Here is a 20,401-nt window from a genome sequence, read left to right on the forward strand (position 1 = left end):
TGATATGTGTTATTTACATTTCTGACAGGGATCATCCACAGTTTTGTTTGACCCATGGTTTCTAGGCATGAGTCTGAGAGGTTTTTTTCTTTTGTCCCACTACTTTCCCTGGAAAAGCCCACAATTTATTGCTGAATAGGAACAAGCATCCATCAAATTTTCATCAATTGTTCTGCAGCTCCTTCTGGCCTCCTCTCAAAATTGCACTCAGGGCCATGGCCCCCACAGCCCCCTCCCATGCTATGCCTCTGTGTTAACCTAGCCCAGGCATCTCCAAACTGTGGCCCTCCAGATGTTTTGGCCTACAACTCCCATGATCCCTAGCTAACAGGACCAGTGGTCAGGGAAGATGGGAATTTTAGTCCAAAACATCTGGAGGGCCGAAGTTTGGGGATGCCTGACCTAGCCATACAAGTCACAATCATATGCACATGTGTATCAGAAAGGACATATCCTCTCAAAGGTCACCCCACTGCCATAGTTTCCAGGTCCTCTGATGCAATCTATAACAGGACAGCCGATGTGGGGCTTTCCAGCAGAAGCAGATTTAGGGTAGTGTGAGTGGTGGACACACCGAGTGTGCAGCTGAGGAGGGTGCATTTCAAAGCCTGGTGTGAGGGCTCTGACAGGGTCCTAGAATCCTTCTTCCCAAAACTAGACAAGCAGCCTTGGGAAGGAGGTAGGAGGGCTCTAGGACCCTGCCAGAGCCTCATGCCTTCTTCCCAAACCCCAGCTTAAGCCGGTGACATGAGGGCTGGGGGGGGGAGGGTGTCAAATGGCCTCACAAAAGGGCGGCATATTATCAAAGTCCACCCCTTCCTCTAGATGCTGCTGGACTGCAGCTCCCATAATCTCTGACCAATGGCTATGCTGGCTGGGGCCGCACATTGGCTATGCTAGATCTATAATACCAGAGAGTAGGTCTTTTAGTCTTTATTTAAAAACTCAAAATTATGGAACTACTGAATGAGCACACATTGCACTTGGACAGCCTTCCAAATATGAATAAAAGATTTATCGCAAGACTGCGTGTCCCACTTTCCTTAAGCCTCCAGAGAAGGAAGAAAGGGTTCATTCCCATTTGCCATCTCAGAATCATTAGAACTTGGAATCAGAGAGTGCAATTAAGGAACCCTGCCACAATGATTAGTAACCTCTTCTAAGCTGGTGGTTTCCTACCAGACTCTAGAAGAGACACAGTGCTCTGACCATCAAATGCAATGCTGGTGGGAAAAGCAAGAGCAAAACAGCCTAGCTGTCTCCCACCTGGTGCCCTCCAGATCCTCTGGACTACAACAGGTTGGGAGAGGTTGCTCTGTGTTAGTCTATGGCACCAAAATCCTGAAGCTGAGGCTCCAGTACTTGGCTACCTCATGAGAAGAGAAGACCCCCCTGGAAAATACCCTGATGTTGGGAAAGATGGAGGGCACAAGGAGAAGGGGACGACAGAGGACGAGATGGCTGGACAGTATTCTCGAAGCTACGAACATGAGTTTGACCAAACTGCGGGAGGCAGTGGAAGACAGTGCCTGGCGTGCTCTGGTCCATGGGGTCACGAAGAGTCGGAAACGACTGAACGACTAAACAACAACAACAACGGCACCAAAAAGCCCCCCACCTGCTTCACCAAGGCACTTTAGATTTACTTTGGCACAGGTTACTGGCATACTTCAACAGAAGACAGCAGGCATGCATGCATGGCATTTGGCATTTAGCCTGCTCCGTGCTTTAGAGAACTTCTCCTGTGTGATTACTTCCTATTATGCATCTGTTAAAGGCACAGTTCTGCAATAAATAATCAGAGGAGGATCAACACATCTCCAAAGGCAGTAAACAGTGGCAAGCCAAAGCATCAATTAGTAGCAGAGGCTGCAGCAGGAGAAAAGGTGTAACACATCACTGGGAGCACCTGTGGCGATGGTGGTGGCTGCAGCAAGTGCAAAATGTTGCAATGCAAGGCTGGAATGAGCTAGCTCGATATTTGTCAAAGCTGTGTACAAAGTCCTGCTAGCAAAAAAGAGTGGGGGAAATGAGTAGCTTGGAAAATGCCCTTTAACCTGCAACTTCTATTGATTTTTTTAAAGCTGCTTCCATGACCCCATTGCTGACTGCTGCATGCACCAGAAAATGTTCCTTTTATGGGATTTGGTGCCATTGTTTAAACGAGTAATGAAAGTCTCCTCGCATCACTGGAACTGCATAGCAGCACCCGCCCTAGGTAGCAAGGAAATGGTATTAAATGCAGAGGAAACTCTTAAGAGATGAGATTTTAATCACACGAATAATAAGTTCCCAGAAGGCAAAAGCTTAGTTCTACAGCTATGGGAAATGTTTCAAACAGTGTTATTAACAGTGGTACCTCCTCCTACCCATACACAGCTGCACACTTGTAGAAAACATTTTCTTTAATGTTCTGGGATGAAAGAATTTTAAAAATCTACACTAAGGGTGAAGACAGACATACAGTAACTTTTTTTAATGCAATTTTCCTTTCCAGCCATTAGGGAAGAGGGGCTGTTCAAGATACCTGTAGCTCAAGCTTGCTCTGCACAGTGCTGATTGGCTGGCACAACCAATAAATCTTCACTTAAATCTCCAGAGCAGTAATATTAACAAAGAGAGAAAAAGTGGGGTAAGGGACACTTTCTCATATTAGTTGACAAATGAGTAAGACATCCAAACCACAGACAAGGCTGAGCTGCCATTTTGATTCCCAGGTATGCATAGCTACCATTTACACCGCAAAGCCTGGAGGGCAAGGGACCCAGTGTGGGCACTTTCTATATTCTTATTTATAAAATGTGTATGTCGCTCTTGATCCGTAGATCTCAGGGTAGTTCACGGTATAAAAATCCAAGATAAAAACAGAAAATAAATAAAAAAACCAAGAACAAAACAAAACAAAACAATGTTCCCACTCACAACACTTTTAACAGGATGCTAGTCAGCCCAAGGCCTGGTTGAAGAGGCACCTAAGGGTATATAATAAATGTGCCAGGCAAACCTCCCTGGGGAGAGAATTTCACCTACGCCTTCATTCCTAAAGCTTCGGTAATATATAAAGAGATACAATGCTATCTTAAGAAGTTTAAGGGACAAACCTAAGATGGATTCTACACATAGTACATTCATTTTATTGCTTTCCGCCAATGGTCTCACAGCAGCCACAAATTCTCAGGACAGACTTCTGTGTTACTTTTTCATATATGAAAATTAATAATCGTGTAAAAAAACAACAAATGTATAAATCCTGGATGCCACTGAAGAAAAGCAAACTCCTTCCTGGAGGAAAACTGTACTTTAATGCCCCTAAATAAATGCATACATCTATGTTAGACAGAGTTTTTTATTTTGTAGGTAATGTGTACATGCTAATCTTCCTATTATTTCTCATTGAAGAACTCTGTTAAAATGTCAAAAGCAGGTATATGGAAGACTACAAAAATGGGCGCAATGAAAGGCATCACCATGACTTCACTTGAGGAGCAGCCCTAGTCTACACATAGAGCAGAATGAGGAAGCACCACTTTAGATTGCAGGTAGGAGATCATCGCTTTGTATAGCTCTTCCATATAAAAACCTCCCTGTTGATAGAAAACGAACAGATCCGGGAACAGAGTTCAAGCCTACCCCTCTCTTTGCTTACTAGTTTTCTGCTTGCAGAGAGTGTCTTGGTTTACACCGAGAAACATTCACTTGCAGGCTGAAGTGCTACTATTTTACCACCTCATACAGCCTCATTCTCTGCCGCTAGTATAGTATAACTATAACCACACTAAAGCAGGGGAACATGAAACATGAAAGGATGCGGGGGGGGGAGGGGCAGTTTGGCATCCATCCAAGAAATACACTTAATAAACAAAGGGACCACTGAGATAAAAGCAACCAATGATCTCTTGCTTTACACTGTTGAGGAACACAGGGCAACACACACATGCCCATCAATTGATCTTTCACCCTTTGATGCGCTGGTGTGGAATGTATGAATGGCTTCCATTTAAAAGTTTTGTCTTTGAGGTGGCATGGAAACTCTGTGTGGGACATTTGAGCTGTGACCTTGGAGTTGTCAAGTGATTTCTGTTGAGAGTGTAGGCAGGCTTGAGGGCATGGCCCAACTATGATGTTATCTATTGAACAGCCTTTGAATTGAAAGGGATTTAGAAAATAACTAAATATTAATGCATGTGTGAACAAGATCTTAGGTGAAGGCTCATTCTGATTAAATGTGAGCTATCTGGGGATTTTTTTTTTTGCTTCTTGTCTGCACTACCCTGTGGCAACATCTGTGGCTGTCTCCACCCCCTGCCCCATCAAGAGCCTCCTCTAGTGCTACAGTGGTACCTTGGGTTACAAACACCTCTGATTACAAACACTTCGGGTTACAGACTCCACTAACCCGGAAGTAGTACTTTGGGTTAAGAACTTTTGGCCTACCTCAGGATGAGAACAGAAATCGCGTGCTGGCGGCACAGTGGCAGCGGGAGGCCCCATTAGCTGAAGTGGTACCTCAAGTTAAGAACGGTTTCAGGTTAAGAACAGACCTCCGGAACAAATTAAGTTCGTAACCAGAGGTACCACTGTACTTGCAATTTACCCAGTCATCTTTGCTGCACTACACTTTATAGTTAAGTGTACAGTGGTATCTTGGTTCTCAGACGCCTTGGTACTCAAACAACTTGGAACCCAAACACTGCAAACCCGGAAGTAAGTGTTCCGGTCTGCGAATGTCTTTCGGAAGCTGAACGTGCTCCGTTTTGTGTGTTACACTTCTGATTTGAATGCCACATTTCCGTTTTGAGTGTTACGCTGAGGTCTGTCTGTTTTTGCTATTTATTTTGCGCTTTTGTTTTTGCGGCACTTTTTTGTTTTGTTTTTGTGACTGTGTGGAACCTGTTTCAGCTACTGATGGATTGATTGTGTGACAGCGGTACATCGTTTACTGCTCTCATTTTATGGATCAATGGCCTCGTTATATAGTAAAATTCATGTTGAATTGCTGTTTTAGGGGTTGTTTTTAAAAGTCTGGAACAGATTAATCCATTTTGCATTACTTTCTATGGGAAAGCGCGCTTTGGTTTTGGAACGCTTTGGTTTTGGAACGGACTTCCGGAATGGATTAAGTCTGAGAACCAAGGTACCACTGTACTGTGACTCTGTTTGCCTAACTGCTGTCAAACAGTGTTAATGCTTTACTTTAGTGAGTCATAATAAGCAAGTTAATAATGCCATTTCAGCCTCGTAGGGATGCTATCAAAACACGAAGGAAGAGTGTCTGAGGGAGGTTTTATCATGTTCGGTTACGAAGTGGCCAACTCTTAACTGTCATGTATCTAAAAATAAATGTTTATACACAGACACCGCCCCCCCCTTAAGTCACACTGGTAAAGAGCAGGCATGTTGTCTGTGATTGAAAACAATAGCTTTCAGAGTCCCACCATTCCAGCTGCATGCAGAGAGCTGTGATTCATGTCTGAATGCATAATTTAGTTTTCATAAGCTCTGACTGAGGTTGTTCTCCATTGTGTCACAGCAGCACGGGTGTGACATTCTGTCTACAAATATCTGAGCCAATGGTTTCATCCTGCACTAAGGTAAAGGTAAAGGGACCCCTGACCATTAGGTCCAGTCGTGACCGACTCTGGGGTTGTGCGCTCATCTCGCATTATTGGCCGAGGGAGCCGGCGTATAGCTTCCAGGTCATGTGGCCAGCATGACAAAGCCGCTTCTGGCAAACCAGAGCAGCACATGGAAACGCCATTTACATTCCCGCTGTAGCAGTTCCTATTTATCTACTTGCATTTTGACGTGCTTTCGAACTGCTAGGTTGGCAGGAGCTGGGACCAAGCAACGGGAACTCACCCTGTCACAGGGATTCGAAGCGCCGACCTTCTGATCAGCAAGCCCTAGGCTCAGTGGTTTAACCCACAGCGCCACCTGGGTCCCTTCATCCTGCACTACCATGATGTAATAAGGTCAAGGTGAGCAATTCACCTTCTGAGTGCTGGTGTGTTACTCTCTCTCCTCCTGCTCATAAGTAGAACTTAACTGAACCTACTAGTGCTATGGATGGCTCTGTATTTTTCTCTTTCAGCATGGTACTCTAATTTATTTCCAAGCAGAGAATAGAACAGAACTCAAGAGGTTCTACACACGTTTCTTTTTTAATTTGACAGAAATACCACTGGAAATAGTTGTATGATGGACAGGTGGGTTGAGTACTTTTAACAGAGAGTCATTTCCATTTAATATACAGTGCTCCATAACTTCCCTAAAGAAAGCTTTGGTATACTGGAGGGACTGCAGTGGCTTGAAAGCATCTCAGGTTGAAAGTTCAGGGCCGGCCCACCCATGAGGCAAGGTGGGCAGCCTCCAAAATGCTGCCTCTACAGTGGCCTCTTGGTGAATAGGAGTCACTACTGGTCTCTCCCCTCCCAGTTCCTGATATAGATCTTTATTTGCCCCTCATTCCTGGTGTGGATCTTTATTCCTTCCTTGTTCCTGATGTACAGCTTCTTTCACCCCATCTTCCCTGGCGAAAGGGGAGGGGGGGGTGCCATTTTGTGGTTTGCCTCAGATGCCCTTAACAGAAGCAGAATCAATTGTGCAAATGCCCTTAATTTGCAGAACTAGCTGAGCAAACGGAAGACTACGGTTGGGATTCAATTTCTCTCTAAGTTTCTTTGGAATGAGATGTCAGAATCAGCTTTAGTAACTCATGTTCAGGATGCAATTTGCATTGCAGGCTTGAACCCCAACCACCCCATTTTCAAAGGGCAAAGAAAATATACTGGGTGAGATTCACCTGCTGAACCCCATCAGTGAAAGCCCTATGCAATGACTTCTACTTGTTCAATGGGATTTTCCTCCCCTTGTGTGCCCTGTGTTTCCCAAATTCAGCTGGGTCTTGGGAGAACCCCCAGAAGAGCATGGGGAAGGGGGAGACGGGGGATTGTACAGTCTGGCAAACTGCAACACTTGCACAGATGGAACTTTTGCTATAGAAGAATGTTGAATTCCACTCAGTGTATATATAACAGAACAGTTTATATACCAGAACGGAACAGGGAAGAAAGTTTTTATAGGAGAAGAAGTTAATGAAAAAGGATCTGGGAGGGGGGGAAACTAGCAGTGTCAGGATGGGCATGGGTGAAAGTCAGGTGTAAAAGGAAAAGGAAATAAATGATAGGAGAGGCATATTTAGTTCTTCGGAAGCAACTTGCTTGGTGGAATGGACCCACAATGTTGGCTTCTCAGTAGCGGGGGCACAGATGAGTTGCTTCTGCTTTTCTTAGAACCTCTGGATAAGCAAATTCTGCCTAAAATGAGGTTATGCAATGTCTAGATCCAATGGCTATACTTAGCTTGAGGAAAGCAGAATGGAGATTGCCATGGCAAAGAATTCTGCAATTTTCAAAGAAGGATGAGATCTTAACAACAAACAATGTCACCAACTGCTAGCTGCTTATATCAATCTCCTCCCTTGCACTGCTATTTTGTGACTTGTGGGTGTCGGTCATTTTTAGCCCTCTCACATGGGCACCATAGCTGCCAAGTTCTCCCTTTTTTTAAGGGAAATTCCCATATGCTGAATAGGCTTCCTCGTGAGAAAAGGGAAAACTTGGCAGCTATGATGGGCACTGGGGGTAAGTTCCCCCCCCTTTTTAAAGATCATTTTCACTCATCCCATATGCTAATCATACTGCATTATTTGTACACCTACTTTTTCCTACCTAAATGCAGAGCACTCCATTTCCTATCCTATCAAGATCGTGCTGAATCCCACCTGACTTCTAAGGAATTGGCTAACCCACTCGGTTTGGTGTCACTGGAAAACCTGATAAGCATACCCTCCACTCATTTGATGATTTATAATGATGCTAAACTAAGTCTGGAATGGGAAAGAGAGGATGAGAAGGGAGAAAAGGAAATACGCAAGATATATTGTAAGGTGGCAGCCAAAGCAAGGGCTTTACAGGTCACAGAACTGAGGATTCTTTGAAGCAAATGTTTGATATGTTTGTACTATGGCGGACTGCATGGATGGGGAACCTCTGGCTTGCAGGTCTACTCAGGTCCACCACATCTCCCTATTAGCCTGAAAACTTGTTCTGGCCAAGCTATAGCCATCCACCCAGTGGGAGGTAGATAAAATGGGCTTTGTGGTGCTTGCTACCAGCTGATTGTCACTGCTTCAGTAATGCTGTGCAAAGGGCTTCCCCAGCGCTGTGCAGATTTTTTTTTTTTGCCCATGCAGTTTGGAATCAAACTGTGCAGCGAAAAGCAACTCATATGCTGCCATTGTAACATCAGGTGACTGATAGGTGGGCAACACTGCCCCCCGTTAAAATTGACCCATGGGTGTTTGAAATATGGATCCAGGCTGCCAGTCAGTTCCAGTACCCTACCCCTGATGTACTGCATTGCTAGGGATGGACTGAACATCCTAATTTTTGTTTCAATGAAGTGCAGTCACAGGTCCATTCTACTGCATTTTTTAAAAGTTTATAAAACATATTTATATACTACTATGCAATTAAAAATCGTGGTGGTTTACAGCAATAAAACATAAAAATATACAATGTAAATCACATGAAAAAGTTGAAAACAATATTGCGTGGGCTTTTTGGAAAGAATGCAAAAAAGAAGAAGTCCACATTTAAATTGTACACATTTTGCACATGAAATATACCATAGGCATCTTCCATTGCACTTTCTCAGAAAATAGGAAAATATTTCCCAGAAAATATGAATTTTGAACATAAAATAAGTATTTCTGTGCACACTTTTTGCACACCAAAACTGCTTCTCAAAATCTGGATAAGTGCAAAATCCAACTGGGAGTTGCATTCCAGTTCACAAGCAAGTTTGGGAGTGTCAGTTTGGTCAGTCTGCTGTGAAAAGCAGACCTAACAAATTCCTCCTTCAGAATGAAGGAATGATGTCCTTAGAAGGACTGAAATAAACTCTGAGTCTATGTAAAGTTATAGAAGTATATATGCACAATGGACATTCTTAAGCCATCATGGAAGTGTGCCCATAATTGAAGAGTCCCAAGCTGTTCCTTAAGAGTTATTTATTTTTTGCTTCCTTTTAGATTAGCAATCCACTGCACTGCCTGGGCACAGAGAACCACGCAGCTCTGGGAAAGTGTTGATAGCAAAACAATGTCAAGGATAAACAAATGTGCCCCATTGTGGCTGTTTATTTCCTTTGCTGTTTCTATGGTTTCAATGAAGAGCTATTTTCTTCTACTGGCGGGTTGATGTTGGTACTCAGATCTAAGAGATGTGTTAGATGAGATATAAACTAGAGTACCAGCAATTAAAGTGATGTTATTCTTTTGGAATTCAGGGCTAAACATCTTTACTAATGGAAAGACTCTTGTCAGTGTGCAGCAGAGCACAAGATTCTGGTATGCTTAATAGACAAATATGAGAAGTTATGGATAACAAGATAAAGAGCAAACTTGTATTCATTACATGGCCTACTACAATACCCTCAGTGATAGTTTCTTTCACCATGTGACCAGAGATGCTGAAACTGAAAACCACTTCTAAGAAAGGAGATCCCAGTTCTCCAAATAATATGTTAGGCAACGGAACAAGCAAACCTTCTAAAGATTGTTGCCAACTTCAAAAGCAAATTATTGATAAATTAGCCCAATCAGCCAAACAGCAACTTGAATGCAGATTTTAAACAAATCTCTGACCAAACAGACATAATTAGTCCACAGCATCTCCTTATGGGGAAAAGACAACTCATTTCTAGCTACATTGGTCAAGGCTATCTGCAAGCATGGTTTGGCTTTCATCTTACCAGGCTTCCACAACAATCCTGCCCACCAAGGGAGCATGTATGGTTGGGGTCACCAATGCAATGGCAACTTGGGTGCAATAACATATTGAAGGTATTTCCAAGTGCCCATGAAGCCTCCGAGTGTCCCCCACCCCCATTCATTGCCCCTCTTGGTGAGTGGTCACCTTTTCCTGCCTTGAAAAGAGGAGAAACTTTGTCTTTCAGCTCTATGTGCTTTTCACGGCTCAGATTAAATCAACTGAATCTAAGTTTCATCTTGGCATGGTCTTCAGGTGGTGAGAAGAGGAGTCATTCCAGGGGACGGGAGCAAGAAGTGACAGGAGAGAGCAGTGCCCAAGGTTGGGTTTGACTGGAGCCCCTTCCAACTCTACAATTATATTATTCACTCACTCAAAAATGTGTCCCTGTGCCTAAAACAGTTGGCGACCTCTCATGTACAGTATACGCAAAAAGTATCAGGTGTAACAAACCAAAAGTATCAGGTGTAAAAGTATCAGGTGTAACAAACCAAAAACACCAGAACTGGCTATGAATATAAAGGACAATTTTACTAGAGCAAGTATATCAAGTCATAAACCTCCTGGACAATAACTAAAGTGCAATGTGCATAACCAAGCCTGGAGATTGACCATTTGGCTTTGTGCTTCCAGCTAACGACTACTTGAAGAACGCTTTCTTGCTACTGCTCCTACGTTTATGACTTTGGGCTTCCAGTGAAAGACTATTTGAAGAACGTTTGGTTTGTTCCAAGCAACGAGAGAGACACTGGTTCATTATATGTTTATGAGTATCTCCAGGCTCAGTTATGCACACTGGACTTTAGTTTGCTCATTGTCCAGGAGGTTTATGACTTTATATATTTGTTGTAGTAAAATTGTCCTTTATATTCATAGCCAGTTCTGATGTTTTTGGATTGTTGTTTAATGACCTCTCATGTATGGCCTGCCCAGTCAGTGATGGAGAAGAAGTGGGCAGGCTGCTGCTGGTGTTATACAGGGGATACATCAGAAGCATGATCGAGGAGGGCAGCAAATCTCTTAGGGTCTGTCATCTTTAATAGAGGCCTTTCCCAATGGCATGATAGATGGATGGTCATTTGTCATTGATGCGTTAGTTGAGATTCCTGCATTGCAGGGGGTTGGACTAGATCAGGTGTTCCCAAACTAAGGCCCGGGGCCGGATGCGGCCCAATCGCCTTCTAAATCCAGCCCGCGGATGGTCTGGGAATCAGCATGTTTTTACATGAGTAGAATGTGTCCTTTTATTTAAAATACATCTCTGGGTTATTTGTGGGGCCTGCCTGGTGTTTTTACATGAGTTGAATGTGTCCTTTTATTTAAAATGCACCTCTGGGTTATTTGTGGGGCATAGGAATTCATTCATATATTTTTTTTCAAAATATAGTCCCCCCCCAAGGTCTGAGGGACTGTGGACCGGCCCCCTGATGAAAAAGTTTGCTGACCCCTGGACTAGATGGCCCTTGGGGTCTCTTCCAACTCTATGATGCTATGTTTTAGGGCCTTTCTAGATGACAGTCTCTGGGAATTTACATTTCCTGCTCAGATGATGGTCCTAGCTAAAGACATTATTCAGAGGTTGAGTATTCTCAGCTGGTGCCACTCAAGCAAGGAACCTTGAGCAGCCATTTAAGCAAAATAGGGGGTGGAAAAGAAAAAGGCTTCCCTTCCCCCATGATTGTGACCTCAATGTCAAAAACTCCCACCCCGTTGCTTCTGCTTTTCTGAATTCTTCTGAAGTTGCACCCTTCCCCTCCACAGCACTGGAGTGCAATTGTCTCCCGTGATGCATCAACAATAGCAAAAGATAAGAGGGAGCAGATTCTGCACATTTGCATGAACTCTGACAGCCACTAGAAGAAAGTGCATATTGTACTATTGCTTGTCAGAATTTATTAAAAATTATTGCCTTTCACTTGTACTTTGTGTACACCATTCTGCACAAGAGTTGGTAAGCAGCTTGCTTGCTTATTTGGATATCCTCTGCTTTTAATATTTGAAAAAGCGGTTTGCCTCAGTACATCTGGAACAAAAGGAACATGCTGCAGCTGACTGGCAAACCATTAATGCCTTTATTGTATGTTGGTTCAGGAGATCACAACCAATAAAGGCTAGATTCCATACTAATCAACTACTGTACAGCCACACAACATGTCATGCTCCTTAATATGATAGACATTGAAATGTATTCACAGAGTACTGCACTTGGCTTGGAAATTCCAGCTTAAATTATTCTGGGCATTCTACAGATACAAAGGTAGGTCTTCCATGCAGAGCCATAGTGGTGTCCACCCAAATAAGAGAGGCCTGCATTAATCATCTCTCAAAGGGTGGATGCTCACAAATGCTGCAAATACATTTTTGACCAAACATACGAAGGGTCCATGATGACACACAACAAGGAGTAACACTTTATCTCTGGGGAAATCATTCAAGAAGCCACAAAGCTTTACACATCTCGGAGACACAAATAGAAAAGCTCACAGAATTCTAACCAATGCTTACATGTCAGTGTTATTTAAGATACTTGTTAGTAGTTTCATGGTTGATGTCCCACAGGGGAAGGGAGCGAGACATTAAACCCCATCACAATCACATGCTTATTGGGGCAATACAGCATTTGTGCTTTTTTGTAGGTTCCAGCCCTTTTGACTTGCTTTTAATGTGGCACTAGGCTTCACAAACCTGTGACCATATGGCCAGCCCATACGGTAGGTTCAGACAATTTGAAAGTTATAAGCATTTTTCCACAACAGGGTTGCAGAGACAGACACTTCTCCTGGCCTGCCTGATGATCTCATCTGCCCCAAAGACAAAAGATGATTGTATGCAGAAAAGACACACTAACGAAGGTAACTCATTCACTCAATACAGTATGGTGTTTTTTTTTACTGTAACTGAGCTGTCATGGGTTAGATGAGGATGACAGATGATCCGTAACACGCTGCTTCCTTCAAAACACGCACTTTGCACTAGAACACCTCAGCTTCATTTCCTTTGGATCAGTTTGTACCTGCCTGCTCCCCACTTTGATAGCTGCATAAATTGATTGTGCAAAACAGCCATTGCAGAGAGTATCTACAAAAGAGAGGGTCTGACGGAAAAAGGAAGCCTGACCTTCCCCACTGAAGTATCCCACATATCTAGCAGCTGTTAGGTTAGCCTCCCAGTGATCAGAAGCAGAGAGATGCTCAAGGTAGAGCGGTTGCACACCAGCCCATGTTATTGCAATTTCGCTCTAGCAGGCTCAAGAGATCATGAAGGGTGGCATGCGGTAGGGGGTTGTGCAACGAAGGATGGTCAAGGGGGAGAGAAAAACCGGCTGGCTGGGATTGTGCTACTGTTTATCAGCACGTACGTAAGCGTGTCGGTTTGCAGCCTGAAGGAGCAAGATTCTTAGCTGACAGCAAAGGGCTCACTCTGTTCTTCCCGATGAAGTGGAGGCGCGGGATAGCTCAGTTAGCAGGGAATGAGACTCTTGATCTCAGGGTCGTGGGTTCGAGCCCCAAGTTGGGCAAAAAAAGCCCTGCATCGCAGGAGGTTGGACTAGATGACCCTCGTGGTCCCATCTGTACGATCTATGAAATAGTCTCTCTCTGCTTCATCACCATTGCTCTCCAGACTTAACTGCTCGCCTTCCCCGGGCACCCTGAATCCCATTCAATCTTTCCCCACTGCTTCCCACAGCCCCGTAGTCCCCGATTGCCTTTTGCTCCCCGGCTCGTTCTCCCCGATCGCGATCGCCCCGCACTGACCCAGAAGATGAAGTTGAAGATGAAGAGCAGGAACTTGACGCATCGCATCCCTCCTTGCACTCTCCCCATGGCCGGCGTCTCTCTCGCAGCTGCAGCAGCGGCACCACACGCTCCTTCGCCAACAGCTTGCAGCTGCTAATAGACGCCTTCGCCCGCGGTGGCTGCCCGGCTGGGAAGGCGGGGCTGGGGCCTGCGAGGAGGAGGCAGGTGCCGGGCGGGGCCGAGGCAGCGCGCGCGCGGGGCGGGCAGCGCGGAGCGGAGCCGGAGACGCCGCCGCCTCTCCCTCGGGGTCCCTCGCCCGGGTTCAGCGGACGGTAAAAGAGGCGCGCTGAACTTCAGCTGTCCGGAGAAGAAGACGCGCCCCAGGCCCCTGCCCTGTCCCGGAAGAAGCCTGGCTCTCTTGTCCAAAATGAGCACAACATTAACGACAGTTTCCTGTCGTCGTTGCTTAGTCCCGCTCGTGGAAACAGATCCCCAGAGTAAGTTTTGGCACCAATCCAGGCCTTTACGCCACGCATCCCAACAGCGGCCAGATCTACAGGTGCAAAAGAACGAGGTGGCCTCTCCCCCCTTTAAAAACAACACCACATTTAAACCACGTGGAAACCCACAAACACACAACTCCCTGCAAATAGGAAACTTGCACGTTGGGTTGAAAACGAGCCCAGCTCTTCTTCCGCATTGCTTCCTTGTAAGAATATGTGCGTTGGAAAAGGCAATCTGCCGTCCGAAGTGGTGCAGACAGTCCGTGCCACCTCTTCACTTCCGACTGTTTCATTCTGTTGCTTGTGTGCAGAATGACCCCCGGTAGCTGTCCATGTTGACTATGTTGGAAAAAGGTGTTTAAATCACCTTTGACCTTCCAGCTGTTGTTGGACTCCAACTTGCATGGGCCCCAGCCAGTACACCAATGGAGAGGAATGATGGGAGCTTATAGTTCAGCACCATGGGCACACCAGGGGAGGCCTTCTGGACTGCAAATCCCATCATCACTGATCATTGGTCATGCTGGCTGGGGCTGGTAGGAGTTGGAGTTCAGTGACATTTGTAGGGCCGCAGGGTAGCCACAGATGCTCTACACTGCCTGGCAGCCACTCTCCAGAATTTTGAATTGCAGACTTTCCTAGCTCTTCCCTTTCCAGCTGAGCCTAAAATGACTTTCTACATGCCAAGTATGTTGTCAACCAGACAACCACTGAACTGTGCTCCTTATCATGGAGTCAGGCGAGATGTAATGATTCGGAGGCCATTAGTCTAAATCACAGAATGAGGCCTGGCACGAAACATGTTGTGTAATCTGCACTCAGCCAACAATTTATACAGCAGACATTCCTCTGCTCCAGCAGTCCTGTGTGACTTGAGGGCATGTCCACAAATCACCAGTTTCTGAGGAAGGGTTGATTGGTTTCCCAGATAAGAGAATGTCTCAAAATTATAAACTATCACTCAGTTCAGCCCCAGACTGTTTGAACTGCCCAGGTGCTTCTCTTACTACCAATAAAGGGACTCGTGCCCTAAGCCACACCTCCTGGGAAAGCCCAGGGCATCCTCAGTGACTGCTTGTGTTGTGGGTAGGGAACCTCCTGGTTGTCAGTCTGACTTGTCAGCACCCGTGAAGGCGAGATGGTTGCCGCTGGCTGTGTCAACTCTGTTGCAATTTGTTTTTCCAGTCGTCAGGGGAGCTAAGAATCTGGGACGGAAGCCCTCTTGGAAAGCTACTTTTTAGGCTCCCTGGCAGAAAAGTTAAAAGATGCAGGCAGTTTGTAGGGCATTCAGTGGACTACAGAATCCAGCTCGCACAGCAATTTAACTCTGTTGCAATTCTCCTTAGTTTGGCAAGTAGCAGGGAACATGCCTTATTGGATGAAGAAGGCTGAAACTAGGCTGATTGCAGTGCCCTGGGTGCAGGTGGACCTTGGTTTCAAAATGTTTAGGGTTTAGAAGGCCAACGCTTTGAATTAGACCCAGAAGCAGTAGAAGCTGGTCCATTACAGTAAATGGGGCACTGTCCTACCAACCAAAGAGAATGTTCTCAGCGAGCCCCCACATTCTTTCTTACAACCAGTCAGAGGGTTGCATTGCTTGTCATTAGCTCTCACTCTACCTATCACTGGCTCCCCTGTCTTCCACTATATCCAGTGGGCTACCCTGAAGCCAGCACAGCCCTGTCCATTCTGAACTCACTGTTGGTCTGAAAGAGCATCTCTGTTCTTCTCCCGTTGCCAGTTCTCAATCAACCTTCACAAGGAGCACATTAGAGCAGTTTTGGGTGCCCTGCTAGGAAGGAAATGGAGCTGAGGCAGACATTTTGGAAGAGCACACTAGTGAAATACTGAATTTGTTTCAAATGTTTATTTTCCATTTAACGCATGAAAAAAACTTGACTCTGAGGCTCCACCAGTTCCCGGCTTGTGCTGGGGCTGCTGTCAGCACTTTTGAGATGGGTCTCTATTGAGATCTCATCTCTAGAATTTTGCAGAATTTTCTTTTCCTGCTAAGGATGGGTGGATATTTGACTCACATGGCATGGACCAGCAAAGCAAGGGGATTGAGTACTAGAAGGGCAAGTATACTCTGTGCATTAAACCAAGAAAGATAAAAAAAACCCTTCTGTTTTTGCTGTACTTTAAAGACATAATAGGGATGCGGATGGTGCTGTGGTCTAAACCACAGAGCCTAGGGCTTGCCGATCAGAAGGTCAGCGGTTCAACTCCCCGCAACAGGGTGAGCTCCTGTTGTTCGGTCCCAGCTCCTGCCCACCTAGCAGTTCGAAAGCATGTCAAAGCGCAAGTAGATAAATAGGTACCACTCCGGCGGGAAGGTAAACGGTGTTTCCATGTGCTGCTCTGGTTCATCAGAAATGGCTTGGTCATGCTGGCCACATGACCCGGAAGCTGTCTGTGGACAAACGCCGGTTCCCTTGGCCTATAGAGCGAGATGAGCACCGCAACCCCAGAGTCATCCGCGTCTGGACCTAATGGTCAGGGGTACCTTTACCTTTTAAAGACAGATAATACATGAAAAATCAGGAGTAGGCTTACCATAAGGCAAAGTGAAGCCTGTAAATCAGTGGTGGGAAACACTTTCAGGGCACATTCTGTTGAGGGGGGACTTCTGGGGGCCATATGTCAGTGGTGGGCAGGGCCAGATACTGGTTGGTGGGACACTTCCCTTTCCAAAAGTCAGATGTTTCTGCACACCATTTCTCCATCCTCTCTGCAGGCAAGCAAGAGGGATGGATGCAAAACTGTGGAGGGGGGGGGATCTAGAGGGTCAGGCAGAGAGGGTTGCATTTTTTGCTCCTGGGCCTGAGGTTCTCCACCTCTGCCACAGAGACAGATTTGGGAGGTGATTAAAGGTTTACCAGAGTGGGAGGCAAATAATTCTGAGTCACAGGGCAAAGCCTCAACAAAATTGTTCTGGAAAGAATAGAAGCTGGCCCAAACAAGGTTGCTGACTCCGTCCTACATGGAAGTTAAGCAGATGGGGCATGGATGAGGAAACTCTAGCAGATACATTTCTTGTGCTAAGCAGTACTTAAAAGCTCTGGAGCAGGGCCAGTAAAAAAAAGTGATGGTTTTAGTCCAAAAACACTATTACATTTAAGATGTGTATGTACCTTGGAGTAATCCTCAGTGAACACAAGTGGGAGGTTCTCTTTGCGAAATCTTCTCTGGACAAAATGATGTGGAAACTGCACTCTCTTATTTAGCACCAGATGGCAGCTTTACAGCACAAAGGCTTCAGCTACCATTTAATAAGATGCCGTTGCATCAGGGTAGCTGTTAGAAAGAACTTCCATTTTATCCTGGCACCACCTGCCAATGCTCTTTTACATGTTGAAACAGGAAACCCTCAATATTCACTCGTGCAGAAGATGGAGTGTATTGAACTGGGGAAGAAGCAGAAGATAATGGGTTATATCCACTGGGTGCCCTCTGAATATGACTAATGGTGTCACCCAACAATATCAATGATTTATAGTGAGCATTAAGACTAAATTATAGGGCATGGTTTAAGCCAGGGGTCAGTAACCTTTTTCAGCCATGGGCCGATCCACCGGCCCTCAGGTGGTGTGCCGGACTCTCTCTCTCTCTCTCTCTCTCTCTCTCTCTCTCTCTCTCTCTCTCTCTCTCTCTCTCTCTCTATATATATATATATATATATTGGGGGGGGGAATGAAAGAATTCCTATGCCCCACAAATAACCCAGAGATGCATTTTAAATAAATGGACACATTCTACTCATGCAAAAACATGCTGATTCCTGGACCATCTGCAGGCCAGATTTAGAAGGGGATTGGGCCGCATCCGGCCCATGGGCCTTAGGTTGCCTACCCCTGGTCTAAGCGTATTTGATGTAGACACCTTGCTAAAGTTGAGCAGGTCTGGCTCTAGTCAGGGCCTGGATGGGAGACTACTCAGGAACCCCATGTATTCTGCTTTCATGGTGGAAGAAAAGTGGGATGCAAAAAATAAATAAATAGTATAAATCAAATGTCATCTTACCACATTTTTCACATGATATTTTTGGGGAATAGAATTTCAAAAGCAAATTTTGCTGTGTAGAACTAAAAGGAAACATCTGACTGTGGGTTGTACATCAGGGTTTTTAAGCAAAACTGCATTTTCTGACTCCCACATGTAGTAAAAATGACAATTTGCTGTTGGCTCATTTATAAATGAATTGCTTATTTCTATTGACCTGAATGCATTTTGCATGAGTCTACTTGGATGCTGGAGGTAAGTAGCTGTTTGGTGGGGAAGAGCTTGTAGGGATGAGGGATGGACTCACGGTGTGCATTTTTGGTATTAGGGTCCTGGGGATGTCAAGGTACAGAGCTATCCTCCCGATGTACAATACAGTGATTCCCATCAGTCTCAGTCTGCCAGAGCCAATGATCAGAGATGATGGCACTGGGAGTCCAACAACATCTGCAAGAACATGTGTCCCCTACCCCACTTCAAAGGCTTAGGTTTCCCATAAGCTGTTAAGAGGTAGGTGGGGTTGGGGGAAGGTGGGGATTAAGGGAGTTAGTTTGGGAGAGAATTGTAGGCTCAAATTTGAGATGAAAGGGACTGCTGTAAGAAGCCCAAAGGCATAGTAGCAAGTGGATGATGTCAACCCTAGGAAAAAAACATGGAGTTGTACTAGCATATTTAGTGCTAGGGCTTCTGTGTCTAACAGCTGCCTAAAAAACCACAAATTCAGCAGGCAAATCTGTATGCAGAGAAGATGGAAGGGGAAACTTCACCTGTTTGAATATTAACCTGACATGCAATTGTAAAAGGCACACAAATTCTCTTAGAAAACAACCACCAAAAATGAAAAAACCTAGTTATGCATGGGGGTCTCATCTCCATGGATGGAGTGGGACTGTTGAGCACCTCTTATTCCCACAATTAGAGCCTGGTGCGGAAAATTAATAAAATCCTTGGGACATAAGCTAATATGACCAGAATGTTCTCTTTGTGCCTTGAAGGAAAACTGTTGAATTCTTTTCCTATTAAGAGCAGCCTAGTACATTCACTTTTAGAAGGGAGTGAAAACATTTCTGCTTCATTATGCCTTTCCTGTTTGATATTATCTGATAGACTTGGAGTGTTAATGCTATGCCGCCGTATTTGTTATTATCTGGGAATTACTGTTTCACTTTGCTTTGGTAATAGTTGTGAATTGTTTCATTGAGTTCACTGATATTATTACTGTCAGTGCTTTTTTTCTTTCTAAGAAAATGTTTAGGGGTACTCTCCTTTTCCTACTCATTTTGAAATAATGCCTCTCAATGAGGCCAAACTTAGATTCACATAATGTTTAGGGGTATGTGCCCCCCTGAGCCCCCCCTCCCCCAGAAAAAAAGCACTGATTACTGTGATCGATTATTGTTATGGGCTGATTTGAAAACTGTTATCATTGAAAAGCAGTATGTAGATATTGCTTATATAACTGAAACATGTTTTCAACAACAGAGCCAGAAGTTGCCAAACTATCTGCATAAAACTGGCAAGGCAACCTTCACCAATAGCTGCTAGCATTGCAAGATTACAAAATGAAGGAACAAATAGCCTCCTCCCTGATCTATTAGCAGGGACACAGCTGTGGCTTCTTCTGCCATGTTCTTCCTCATGTCTTGTCACCCTGACTGCTTCTGCATGTGACACATTACAATATGGATGGTAACGGGTTACTCTGGCTTTCAAACTCTTTTCTGGGGAATTGCCTCAAAGCTTATCAGGTGCCCCTTAGTGAGAAGATATGTAGCAGCAGAAAAGTTTACAATGTGCAGGTTGTAGAAGGGTTTGGGTTGTGCTCCAGGATGCATATGTTCATGTGGAGCAACAATGAGATTCATGAAGTGAGCTACCTGCATAATGTATGCTCTGCACCCTGCATCACTTTGGTTTCCATTTCTGGTATACGGACCCCCCTAATAGTTTTAACAAAAGTCACTTGTTGTGTAGAACCAGTGATATGGTCAGAAATGAAGGTTCTCCTGAAACACCCACCCACCCACACACCCACAAACACCCACACCACACTATACTTATAGATTAGGTTTCAGGATGTGTTACAAGAACAAAATGTACAATTATAAAACGCATAAACAGTTACAACCATAAGAGAAGGATAAAAACAATTTAAAACAGCTCCATACAGTATATTATTATTAGTCACATTTTGCACTCAAGTGCCTCAAAGCATAAAATAAAGAAAAAATACAGGAAAAACACAGATAATAATAATAATAACAAAGACACTGAAATCAGATAAAAATAACCATAAACAATAGCTGAAATGATCACCTGACAATAT

At 44.7% G+C, this 20,401-nt stretch overlaps 1 protein-coding gene across 1 annotated transcript in view; it reads right to left on the reverse strand.

The window, feature by feature from the left end:
• Window positions 1-13,988, reverse strand: part of TSPAN2 (tetraspanin 2) — a 66,591-nt gene extending 52,603 nt beyond the window's left edge. The window contains exon 1 of the mRNA XM_035122248.2: window positions 13,589-13,988. Coding sequence (XP_034978139.1) covers window positions 13,589-13,657 — 69 coding nt within the window. The 5' untranslated portion in view covers window positions 13,658-13,988. The remainder of the gene's footprint in view (window positions 1-13,588) is intronic.
• Between the last annotated feature and the right edge of the window lie 6,413 nt (window positions 13,989-20,401).

This window comes from Zootoca vivipara, chromosome 7 (genome assembly GCF_963506605.1).
Source record: "Zootoca vivipara chromosome 7, rZooViv1.1, whole genome shotgun sequence".
Classification (NCBI taxonomy): Eukaryota; Metazoa; Chordata; class Lepidosauria; order Squamata; family Lacertidae; genus Zootoca; species Zootoca vivipara.